This window comes from Asparagus officinalis, chromosome 7, assembly GCF_001876935.1.
Source record: "Asparagus officinalis chromosome 7, Aspof.V1, whole genome shotgun sequence".
NCBI classification, from domain to species: domain Eukaryota; kingdom Viridiplantae; phylum Streptophyta; class Magnoliopsida; order Asparagales; family Asparagaceae; genus Asparagus; species Asparagus officinalis.
The window spans coordinates 53,364,932-53,377,724 of NC_033800.1; the positions used below are offsets into that span (position 1 = coordinate 53,364,932).

Below are 12,793 nucleotides of genomic sequence, written 5' to 3' on the forward strand. Positions count from 1 at the left end.
CAAAAGAGTTAGTCTTTTTATAAGATTTTTCTTACATGAATAAAAAAAATAAAAATACAACTCTAAAAACACACGCAGAGGACGTTTATCACCTGCTGTTTGCGTGGGATCTTTGCCTATGTCAGGGTTTATCCGTGGATTACCGCGGATCAAATCCGGTTGATCGGAATAAAAAATCAATGCTCTTGCTTCATAAAGGAAACAATTGCAGAAGTAAATAATCTCAACAAAGTGTGATTGCTACTCTTCAAATAATCTCAACAAAGTGAGATTGCTACTCTTCTCGAGATCAAAACAAAGTCTGATCTCAAGGAATGATGAAACGGGCTTCAGATCTCTCTAAATCCACTCTTAATGCACAGAAATTCACTAAGATCTCGCTAGCCTCTCTCAAATTCGTCAGAACCTAGCTCTAGCTCCTTTGAAATTCGTGGCTCCCTTCAGATCTGCCTTTATGAGGGTGCTAGGGATGTATTTATAGATTTTAAGTACCGTATTTGTAGATATGATTGAAGAACAACTGTTATTATCTGTTTAGGTGGGTTTTTGATTGTGTAACAGCTTCCGCACGTTTAAGGATAACCTCACATGTTTATAGATGACCACCAGGAGTTTTAGAAGCCAATCTTATCAGAAAACACGTCGAGAATTGACCTGGGCGCAAGTCACTTCGAAGTAACTCAGATTCTCCAAGACAGTTTGTATTGTCCTTGGTATTTTGGCTTTAATTCTCTCGTCCGACCTCGGAATGAAGTGATTCAAGATGCGTTGGAAAGCTGACGAAAAGACCTACAACTTTTATCTTTTGAGTTTTTTCGAATTTGAAGCGAATCATGGTCGAAATTTTAATTCTTCTCGAATCATGCATCCTAAATCTCGTTGTTGCTTCCTCGCTTCGTATTTTCACGAGTTTCTTCCACTTTGTGCACTTCTTCGCCTCGCGCGTTCCTTTGCTTCCTTTTGGCATCGAATGATCATCTTTGACTTAGATAATCCTCTCTGACTTGGATAATAATGTTCATCATCTTCTCTTCGTCTCAAGCTGCGTGCGGGAACCCATAGGTAATTTTTGATGCCTACAATACTCTCATTCGGCCAGGTGTGAAGCCCCTTTCTAGAAAGTTCTACCGTGCATGATGTACACACTTCAAAATGTGTATGGCCTATATATTTGTGGAGTTTACTTTCTGTGGAGTTTACAGGCACAATTTTTCTCGAAAAGACGACCTACAACTTTTATCTTTTGAGCTTTTTCGAATTTGAAGCGAATCATTGTCGAAATTTTAATTCTTCTCGAACCATGCATTCTAAATCTCGTTGTTACTTCCTCGCTTCGTATTTTCACGCGTTTCTTCCGCTTTGTGCGCTTCTTCGCCTCGCGCGTTCCTTTGCTTCCTTTTGGCATCGAATGATCATCTTTGACTTAGATAATCCTCTCTGACTTGGATAATAACGTTCATCATCTTCTCTTCGTCTCAAGCTGCGTGCGGGAACCCATAGGTAATTTTTGACGCCTACAATACTCTCATTCGGCCAGGTGTGAAGCCCCTTTCTGGACGGTTCCACCGTGCATGATGTACACACTTCAAAATGTGTATGGCCTATATATTTGTGGAGTTTACTTTCTGTGGAGTTTACAGGCACAATTTACAAGGGCCTGACAGCTTAAATTTTGGGTTATATTCAAAGTAATGTAAAAGCATCTCATGAAAAGGTTTAAGCATTCGGGCCCCAAAGTTGTTTTAGTTAAGCGGCCTCTTAGGTGGTCTAGTCAGCAACCTAGGTGGTTCTAAAGAGTTTACAATTTACAAAAGGGCTTAAAGCTTAAATTTTGGTTTATATTCAAAGTGGTGTAAAAGCATCTCATAAAAAGGTTTAAGCATTCGGGCCCTAAAGTTGCTTTAGTTAAGCGGCCTCTTAGATGGTCTAGTCAGCAACCTAGGTGGTTCTAAGGATTAAGGACTAGCACTATCTTAGGCGACATTACCCACTTAACACTAATAAAACAGATTTTAAGACAAATATATCATGCACACGAGCACTGAAAAAAAGTCGGGCGCCAACTAGTTGAGGTGGTCATATTGCCCCTTGCCAAAGGCCTCAAGCCTAATAAGGTGGTCCCTCCCGAGTAAGGAATATTAGTGGATTGTGTTTGGCAAGTGGGTCAGGCTACAACAGATGTTCAAATCCAGCCAATTCGAACCAAAATCCAAAAATAGATTAGAGGTACGGTGTAGAGTTTCTATGGTATACCTTGTCACCACACATAAACCACCATTTGTGTGGACAATAAACACCATCTCCAACCTGGAGTCATTTGATTACAAGTTTACAACAATCACAGACAACTATGTGAACTCCTACACCTTAACCCCGTTATTCAAACAACCAAAAAAAAGACAATATGGAAAAATTGACAGAATCTTGCTGAACATTTCAGAGTTAAATATTGGTGCCCGTCATATACGAGAACTATTAATTTATCTTTTATTTAGATAGGAATCATATGTTGGTTTAAGTGTTGTTCTAGGAGTTCTAATTGATATGGACTTTATCTTCAGAATCATTTTAATTGGAAGTTGGAACACTATCAATATTAGACTAGTAATTGAGTAGGAAGTTTTAATCCTTTTGCTAGCTTTTCATATACATACAGTGCATTGTGAATAGAACAAAAGATATACTAGAACTCTTCATGATTTATCTTTTATTAAGATAGGGATCTTATGTTGGTTTAAGTGCTGTTCTCAGAGTTTAATTGATGTGAACTTTATCACGGTGGATTTGTTTTTTCTCCTTCAACCCTCTCTTTTTTACTCATATTCTTCCTCCTGCATCAACCTTCTATCTGCTACTCTGAAACACATAGAGCCTGCACCTTAAACTCATTTACCAGATGAGGAAATGTGGTTGACAAGTGATTAGGCTGGAGTTAGCATCCAACTCCAGTTAACACCATCCAAACAACTGAAAATAGTCTAGATCTAGCTGTTCAAATGCATGGGAGATTAGCGCAGACTACAAAACATACCAGGTTGCTTCAGCATATGAGAGACCTTGCCACTTAACTAAATACTCTGGTATTACATCATCGCCGCTAGTTTTGCTGATCCTGTCCGCAAATATTCTTTCAACCTGATTATTTACACAATTACACCATGATTTCAGTAGAGAAAACCATCAAAGAAGAAAAAAACCTAAAACCATAAATACATTAAAAAATTCATGGTAACAATATAAGAAAGGGAAACCTGACTGTATTGCTTGAGGAGATCTAACTCCATTTCTTTGCTGACATCATGAACCTCAACCTGTATAAAATTTGTAACTTAAAGTTAAACTGTACATCTATACAAATTAAAAACTGGGTCAAATAATAAGGAATTCCTCTGGATCAACTGTAATTGGCAAACAATAAAAACACGCCTGAAGGCATAAACACATGCAGCGTAGTATAAACGTAAAAGTCAATGCACCATATGTACATCTATGTGCCCTTATAAACACTTTACTATTCAAGCAAGGACTGCTGTATCAGTTGATACTTGATACAATAGACATTTATCATATCGTTGGATTATAATTATGCTGATTTGATCCAACCAAAACTCTGTCAACACTAAAGCTATTGGCTAATCACAACTAATACAGGCCGAGTTGCATAATACAACAAGAAATTCGAGTTTGAAGTATTGAACTTGAATTATTATATGCAGGGAATGAAAAAAACGATTACAAGAAAACTTGTGATTAGACTGACTTGCTCCATTTACCAACAACTTTTAAAATCTAAAACCAGTGAAACTCTCAATTCTGATACGAAAGAAGGTGAATGGTCAATCGAAAATCTCAAACCTTCATAAAAATTTAAAATAAATTGCTAAAAGTTCAAGCTCCTCAGTGGGCAAAGAGCAGGTTATTGACCTTATAATCTTAAGAAGGTGAAACTCCTTATAAAGGTGAGTTCCTATTATAGAAACTATAATTTTTCACAAATTGCAGCTCATTGTGTCGTATATTTTAATGAACTGAATACTTGTAGTATTATGTCAAGATAGTCATGTTAGATGTGTCTTCAAGGTTCTCGTTTAGTCAACAAAAGGGAAGTTATTAACTGACAAGGTTTAACTAATGTTAAATGAGGCTGTCAGCCTGTCAGATTGAACTCTGCTTTTTCATCCAATTAGAAATGCATTAGCAATAACATAATTATCTTATAAAATACCATCATATGGACAAGACTCAAGAACTACACTTGATCCACAAAAGTGCGAAAGGAAACTTCCTAAGCTTCTAACCTATGAGCTGCAACACAGCAGGCCGTTCAGCTAAGACTAAGCACCAAACTGTCAGTGTCAGCCATTAGACAAGATTAGTTTTACTCTTGAATGCAAAATTGAAGCACAAATAATAATAATAGCCACGGGCGTATTAAACTTATCTCTTTTGCGCCATTATAACTTGTAGAGTAACCACCTATGTAATTACCTCCTCGCGTGACAAGGCAACCTTGTATTTCCTCTCTTCGCTTGCTCTTTTTATGTAGTTCAGAACCTTCTTGAAGCCAGTAACCTATGAAATTTCATCATTGAGCAAATATGTATTAACATTCAGAAAATCAGGCACATGAAAATAAAATAACTATAAGTTGGCAGTTGAAAAATGCTTTCCGCTTACATTTTGGAGATCAGAGAATGGTTTCCATTGACAATGTAAATATGACTGGCCTTTCCATTTTATATAGAATTCAACTTTATCCCATTCAGGTTCAGAGTCTGACATGGTGCTTAAGACACTGGGTTGCGCTGATCTGTTGTTTCTTATAGCATCTTCAGCCATGCCCTTTGGCTGGTGCCAGAGTACCCTCTCGATTGAATCAGCGTCCTCTTCATCAGCATCATCTTGAAGAAGCTGTTTAGAGAAATGTTGTTTAAGAGGTCCAGTCATTATTAGACATTATGGCTTGGTTTGGTAGGGGGTTTGAGGAGGGAAGGTGAAGTGAGGGGAGGTGCAATGAGGTGGAGGGATGGACATCCCTTTAAGCCCTTTAATGTTTTTTTTTGGGGCGGTTGCGGCTGTGCAGTTGTGGGAGGGCGCGGGTGGAGAGGGGGGACCGGATGAGACAGCATGTTTTTATCAGTTCAGTTGTTCTCTCTCTCCTCTTGTGTCCTCCCAATTGGATTTTTCTCTCTCTAACTTTTTAGTTTATTTTGTGGTGCCTCCTCTCTCCCCTCACTCTACCTCCCCTTTTAAGAAAACCCCCTACCAAAGGCAAATCTAATTTTTTCCCTCCCCTCCCCTCCCCTCCTACCAAACCATTATTAACAGAAACAGGGAATGAGAAAATAGAGTAAATAAAAGTTTAAAAGTTCTAATGACATACATAAGTGTACAAAAATGTCAGCTAAAAGTAAATACAGCTATGGCGCATATGATAGCTTGTAAATAGGAAATACATCTAAAATTGCATCTCCAATTTTCTGAATGAACAGGCAAATCATGCATTTTTGCTAGACGCCGCAAGTTGTGGTTTGCCAAGATGCATTCTCTAAAAAAATCCAAAACTACAATTCACGAGGTTAATTATTTATTGTTAAAGGTATGATAACTTTCCGAGACACATAGCAAAATTTGCCTTCCTATTTACTAATATCTGAATTTACGCATTTTACGCGGGAAATCCACATGAATAGCTTTCATAACTAAATCCTGGACTGAGTAAAAGGTTCAGACCGGAATCCAGGCAACTGCAAGAAAAGATACTATTTGTATCTTTGCAATACTCCGACTTGATAATTCTTCTTCTTTTTAACTCAGGAGTAACCCACACGACCCCAAAAACGATACCTTCTCTGCAAGAACAGGATCGTTAAGCTTGACTTCTACCACAATACCCTAGGTCAACTTAGGTCGTAAGTTGCTATGGGAACTTCCAATGGTAACATACAAAGAACTAGTAAGCTGTTTGTTTAGTTATTTATATACAGGAGTTCCACATAAGATCCTGAGAGGGAAACAACCAAACTCTACTAAGAATTCAAATCAATTTAAAAATGCATATCATCCACTACAGGTGGAACTCGAAGTAAAAGACAATATATCATAAAAGGCATCATTTTTCTCAACTTATGTTGGAAATAGCTAAAGGAAAGTTTCTGAGTTACTAAGAATTAGTTAGATGTACATAAATGCTAGTCTACTCTAGACTTTCTCCATAGGAGGGAGGAAATCTTGCCAAAATATATAAATAGACTCTGAAAGCAGCCGAGTGGTTTAATCTCTTATATGCAGAAGTTTTACATAATTCCTGAGGAAGGGAACTAAACTTTAGAAATACTTCAAATCAATATAAAAATGAATTACTACCATCAACGAGAAATGGATTTGAAACAGATATCTAGGTCCTAAAAGGGCCATTATTTTATCAGTAAACACATTGGGAAGTATGCAGCTAGGGATTGAAACCCCACCTTCTGGGACTTGGTTGTTCTCTCTTCATCTTCTTTTTCACTTTCTTCGCTTTCAACATAAGATACCTTCCTCACGGCCCTACCGGATGTACGGAGCTCACTACTCTGTGAATTGATATTCACAGAACCTGCTGATTGGCCGCCACTCTTCTTACGTAACTGCCATGCTTTTCTGGATTTCTGGCTGAAGTCTTCATCGCTGTCCTGTTCAGAGTCCTTTTCAGATGATTCCTCCTCGTCTGAAAATGCTCTCCCTCTTTTTCGTTGACTACGAACAGAAGACTTGCTATCTTTTGTTGACTTTGGTCTACGTCCAGCTTTTTGCGACTTTCTTTGTCGTGGATTACCACCATACTCAATACCTTCTTCATCTGAGAGATCAAGGTCATCATCTTCTTCTTCATCATTTTCATCATCAAAATCATCACTCTCTGACATTTTAGCCTGACATAGATATAAGAAACATTTTATACAGTTCATTGAAGCTTTGAGTGTTTCATGCAACCAAAAAAGTTATACTTTATATCTAGAGATGCAAAAATGTGATGAAAGAAAATAAATACTACTCTAGATACAGTGGACAAGGAAATAAAGCCTTTAAAAATAAGAAAAGATAGCAGGACAGTTTATAACAGGTGTCAAAGGAAAAAAATTAAAACAGCAGAAATTTGTTCTAGTAGCAAAGGCTAGAAGTCAAGTTATCAGTGGTGATGACTTCCTGAAGAAATGAAAAGGCACTAAGTCAATATGGGAGGAAGCAAGAATCCCACGCCACCCGCCAAGTGCTCACATGTATTACTAGATCAGTTGCATATGTGGGACTCTTTTAGTTGAATTAGACACTCAAAGTAAAATTTGGAAAACTCAATGGTTGACCATCCTTTGGACAATTTGCAAAGTTCATATTGATCTACAGATCTAATATTGCATAAAAATGAGAACACAGAAGATTTCAAAACGTTTAAGCCATTCAAATGGTAACTATTTTGTACAGTTATTTTGGATGTGTGCATCACATTGAACAATATGGATCATCCAGCGAGTGACCCATCATTGATTACAAAATTTAAGAACCCTTCTCACAGGCGCATTTCCAAATAAAAAGGAACAGCTCAGTATGATGTCTTCACAAAGCATATATTTAAAAACCAATCTCATAAACTACATACGTATGCACCCACATGCATACATCCATATATGCAACTAAGAAATAACATGTGAGTTACATCTTAAAAAAGGGAGGAATACATGATATTTAAATCTTGAGGATAGGAAGGACAAGAGTACTCACTAAACAAAAAGGATGAAAGGAAAATGATAATCCCAGATCAACCAAGCTCTTTGCTTAGAACTACATAATAACAAAAAAGATTTAACTTTACATTATGCATCAGACTTATTATAGTGTGTTTGTAAAGCATGGCAGAGAAAATGTTCACACGCTGTGAACTGTTTCTTCTTCTTTTCCTTTTCTCTTTTTCTTCTTCTCTATATTTTCCTTCTTTTTCTTTGGGTGGGAGTTTGGGGGTTTGGATTTTTTTCCGGGGTTGGGGGTTGGGGGGTTGGCAAGTGGCAACACATAAGAAACACCAGGCTATCATTAATAATCATGGGATATTGAAGTATTCTGGGTTGCTGGGTTGGCAACACGTAAGAAGCACCAGGCTATCGTTAATAATCATGGGATATTGAAGTATTCTGGGTTGCTGGGAACCCATGCTAGTCAACACACAGTGAAAAACTGACATGTGGAACATATATCCGTTCTTTGGAGAGTCATTTTTATATGAAAAATAAACACAGTATTATAAATAGAGACTATAATACATGGTGATCTTATAGCCATATCATAAAAAATTTCCTTTGACTTAAGGTATTCTACAGAAGCATACTACATTACTGCTCTAGAAGTTTTCAGTTATACGGAACATCTTGCCCATATTCCAATCATGATGTACAAAAATGATCATTTTAGGTACTCCAGATTATTAATTCAATTTTTTTCATAGCTTCGTTAATATAGTTCATGTATTTTGTTCACATCCTGCTAATTCTACATCCTCCAATTCTAAAACTTATCTGCATTTCAACGGTGAAAGTTGTATTTTCTACTCTCATCGACTCATTAAATACAAAGGATGAAACTTATCCTGAACATGATAATTGACAAGTTTATCCCTATTTAACACAAATGGTAAAAGGTCTATGGCCAGTCTTGCATTCTATAGAAGGTGAAGGATTTATCTCCTCTTCAATCAGTCTCATGTCATGTGTTATTCCATCATAAATGTTCATGACCTACACTTGTCGGAAAAAAACGGTAAAAACCTACCAAAATTTTCCAAAAAGAGCAATACAAGATATTCTTCTCCCAAAACATGTAACTAAACATTACCAGTAGCTTCAATGGCATATGTTCCTAGCACAACAAAGTTGAAGTGTTCTCTTCTTTTCTAGTATTTCTTGCTTTCTATATATGGAAATGTAAATTTCATTAGTATCCCATACTTGGGACTCCATGGTGTTTTATGCACTTTGTCATTCTCTTTTATTTTTATATGCATGTAGCTAAGTGCTTCTTCTTGGCACTTCGTCTTTTAAAAGTACTGTTAAATAACTCAGAAATACTAACACCCACCATCCAAGTGCTTACAAGCCTTAGTACAAAAGATCATGTCTTATGGCTTAAAAGCTTATCGTGAACATCTATGTAGCACGGACACGGATCCGACACGGCCATCCGACACGCCGACACGAGGCAAATCCTAAAAAATACATAGGATAAGTGTGTTCGACACGTGTGTCCGACACGGACACGACACGACACGGCTTCATGTTATGCGTGTCCGTGCTTCATAGGTGAACATTAAAACTTTGTGAGAGAAAACTCTTTCAGTAACACCTGAATTACCTAACATAAAATAAGTACTTCTGCCTTAAGTTCTATGTAATTCATGACTTCAATGCAGCCTTGTGTACCGCCTACTCTTCCCAATTGAGATAGATTTCCTACAAATAACATATCTTCTGCAGGTATTTTATGAACAAATTGTCAGAATATATTACAGTGACATTAATCTTTCTCTGGTTATTCAAAATTAATAACTTAACATAGATTGAAATTTATTCAGAATTATATACAAGTAACTAGCCACCCTGTACATCTTTTTTCCACCAATCACACATAGGGCTCTTTATTTGTTGCATTCTCTCATGCACAAGAAGCACTAAGATTACATAATTTATTAACTAACCAATCATATGGTCGGTTGCCCCACGATAACTATGAGAGCATCCATGTTAGTGCTTTTTTGAGAAGTAAACAACAACTCTAGAGAGGACATACTACAGATGGGTTGAAATCTCTGTTTTAGTCTCCAGCTGAAAGTTTTTCAAGATTTTTAGTTTTGGGTATGATTATTTTTGTGATTGAATATATAATTACTTGTAAAATAAAGATTCAAATAAATAAAACAAACTTAGCACCTTCTCTCACAGAGCATTCCTAGATTGTATACGAGAGTTGCATGGAATTCCAGGGGCAATGTTACATGAGACATTTAGTTTCACATGTAAAAGCTTTTAATATGAGGTTTACAATTGAAGAGACAAAGGCGTCTTCTATCACCACAAGCTTATCCGGTTTGGATTTTGAGTTTTACCTTCTGCAGTAGTTAAAGACAAACATATTAATGTGATAGGCATATTTGGGATAAACTTGCATCATTTGTTGAGGATGCTGTACTAAATGATTGCGCTAAATGAATAATTTTCGAGAAATCCTTAAAATGACCAATTGGCTCCTTAGAACCCATTGATAGTGAGATCGAGAAGAACATGGTTCACCGAATCCAAGTAGCATACTTAGAATATGCAAGTGTTCTCAAGAATTATGAGTCATAAAATTCCAATGAAATTGAAGGGAAATCCTATAAAATGAATAGGAATTAAATTCCCAAGCATTAAACTTCCAAAAATGTTGCATATATCATATTTGCTATGATTTGACCACTTCCAATAATATGACATTCCCATGTTTAATATGTTAAAAAACCTCAAGGAAAACTATGCAGTGGTGCAAGGACAGCAGTGTTAATGATTGTAATATTGATGGCAAAAGCAATGACAATGAAGATGAACTGAGTTTGGTGGCTACAAGGAAAGTAGCAATGAGTGTAACAACATTTAGAATCAATCAAAATAGTATACAAGTGAGTAGGAAGGGAGTTCCAGAAGCAGCAAAGAAAACAACATTGGAAGGGACAATATCAATGGTAACGGAAGCAATGATCATAGTGAAAATACAAATTAGAGACTGGAAAAATATAAGTTTGTAGAAACTGAGTTGTTTTCGTATAAGATCCGATCTATGTAGGACGTATCAACTCACATATCACGCAAGAAAGACCTTTCAGGAATGAGACAATATGATCCTAGAATTTTTTAAGTTGCACTCATGCTGAATACAAGAATCAGAAAGGCAAAACCAGACTCCCAAAGAAATTCAAAATATAAAACAAGACCAAATGTTTTCTACTCATTATTGAAATAAAAAGGTCTGTAAAAAATAATTTCCTACTTATATTTTTATCTAAATTTAGTCTACACTTTGAAAAGTTCATCCGTGCACCTTCAAAAGGACAGAGAATACCCCTAATTACAGTTTTAATGACTAAGACTTTAAAAATAATGAGTAAAGACAAAATCAACAGGAGATATGACCAACATAATCCAAACGGGAGGAAGTGGTCGTAAAGACGGCAACTAAGGAGGTGTCAGGGCTTGAGTGCATTATAGTATTTGATAGTCATTGATAATTGTGTTCTTAAACTAATTGCATAGGTAAAGTTAGAAAGATGCTGGCCGGATAAGAAGATCGATGTCTGTCATAAGTTTGGGGTGCGCCCATCCCTATCAATCATCTAGCTTTTTCTTGTTCACAGCGCGGAAAGAGCGAGGTAGTTTTCCAGGTAAGGGCAGGCCTAATGAAAAAGTCCAATTCCATATATTTCTTCAGGTGAAGCCCAAGTCAAACCAAGCAGTGTTTTAAATGTCGGTCGACATGTCGGATTTAGGGGTCAACCGACACGATATGGAGTTTTTCATTACGTATTGTATTTTCAGGGTTCATGTCGGATATATCGACGGCTATGTCGGATATGTCGAGTGATATGTCGGTTATGTCGGGTGATTTTTTAGTCTAAAAAATTAGCTGGTTTTTTTATTTTTTATTTTGTTGTTACGTTTGTCTAATCAGATTTGAGTTTAAATTCTTGATTGTCTTAATATTACTTCCAAAGAAAAAAACCGATAAGTTAAGGGAAATAAAAAAAGACCGAAGTAATATATGTCGCTCATCTTCTCTCTCATTCGACATCTCATCGGTCTCTTCTCCGAGTTATTCCTTCGACATCAATATTGGATGATCTTCTCTCTTCTTAACCGCTAATATCGAATTTATCACCTCTTTCCTTCAACATCAATCCTAAGCATCATAAGTTATTTACTCTTTTATATGTTTAGACAATAGAATTTTTTAAGTCTATTTAGATTTTATTTATGATATTTATATTACACATATGCACACCATCCGATATGGCAATCCGATATTTTTTATGTCCCCCGACAAATCCCTGATTTCCGCTATCCGACACGAATTTTAGCTGTCCGACATGAACCCGACATCCGACATTTAAAGCCTTGAAACCAAGTCTTCTTGGTGAGAAAATATCTTTTTCCACCTAAAACAAACAACAACGGTCGCATGCTAAGCATCATTGTTAATATATTAAAGTCAAAATCAAAGATCCTATCATGACAAATCTGGTTCGATGGCTGCTCTCTACTAACCGCAAGGATATCGGTACTCTATATTTCATGTTCGATGCCATTGCTGAAGTGATGGGCACATGCTTCTCCGTACTTATTAATGGATGGTCAAGAGTAGATGGATCATGTTGCTAGAAAAATGAAAAAGAAGACAAATAATTACTTCTGATTCGATTCCATCTCTCTCTCTCTGGGTGGGTAGTGGGGGATGGAATTATAAATGAAAATCAAATCAGAGCTTGTGTAATCTATTAGGTGCATTACAGCTTCAAGGATTGACGCTACACAGAGTAGCATGCACTAAAGCTGTTGTTAATAAACTGTGTGACGCAATGGATTTTAAAATCAAGAAAGTATGTCCATAGAAACTGTGAGGAGAGGTGGAAACATACGCATAAGGTCAAAGTTTGATTTTTCATTCATCGCTGACGCGTTGGGATTAGTTTAATGTCAGACGAACATAGAGCTCTTGAAAGCATTCTTATAGATTGAAA

At 36.6% G+C, this 12,793-nt stretch overlaps 1 protein-coding gene across 6 annotated transcripts in view; it reads right to left on the reverse strand.

Annotated features, from left to right (window-relative positions):
• Nucleotides 1–12,793, reverse strand: part of LOC109848610 (protein CHROMATIN REMODELING 5-like) — a 49,094-nt gene that overhangs the window by 34,522 nt on the left and 1,779 nt on the right. For all 6 annotated transcript variants that reach the window (XM_020418207.1, XM_020418206.1, XM_020418209.1 and 3 more), the window contains exons 4-8: nucleotides 6,471–6,914; nucleotides 4,678–4,911; nucleotides 4,489–4,572; nucleotides 3,252–3,311; nucleotides 3,032–3,135 (exon numbers count right to left, since the gene is read on the reverse strand). In XM_020418207.1, coding sequence (XP_020273796.1) covers nucleotides 3,032–3,135; nucleotides 3,252–3,311; nucleotides 4,489–4,572; nucleotides 4,678–4,911; nucleotides 6,471–6,914 — 926 coding nt within the window. The remainder of the gene's footprint in view (nucleotides 1–3,031; nucleotides 3,136–3,251; nucleotides 3,312–4,488; nucleotides 4,573–4,677; nucleotides 4,912–6,470; nucleotides 6,915–12,793) is intronic.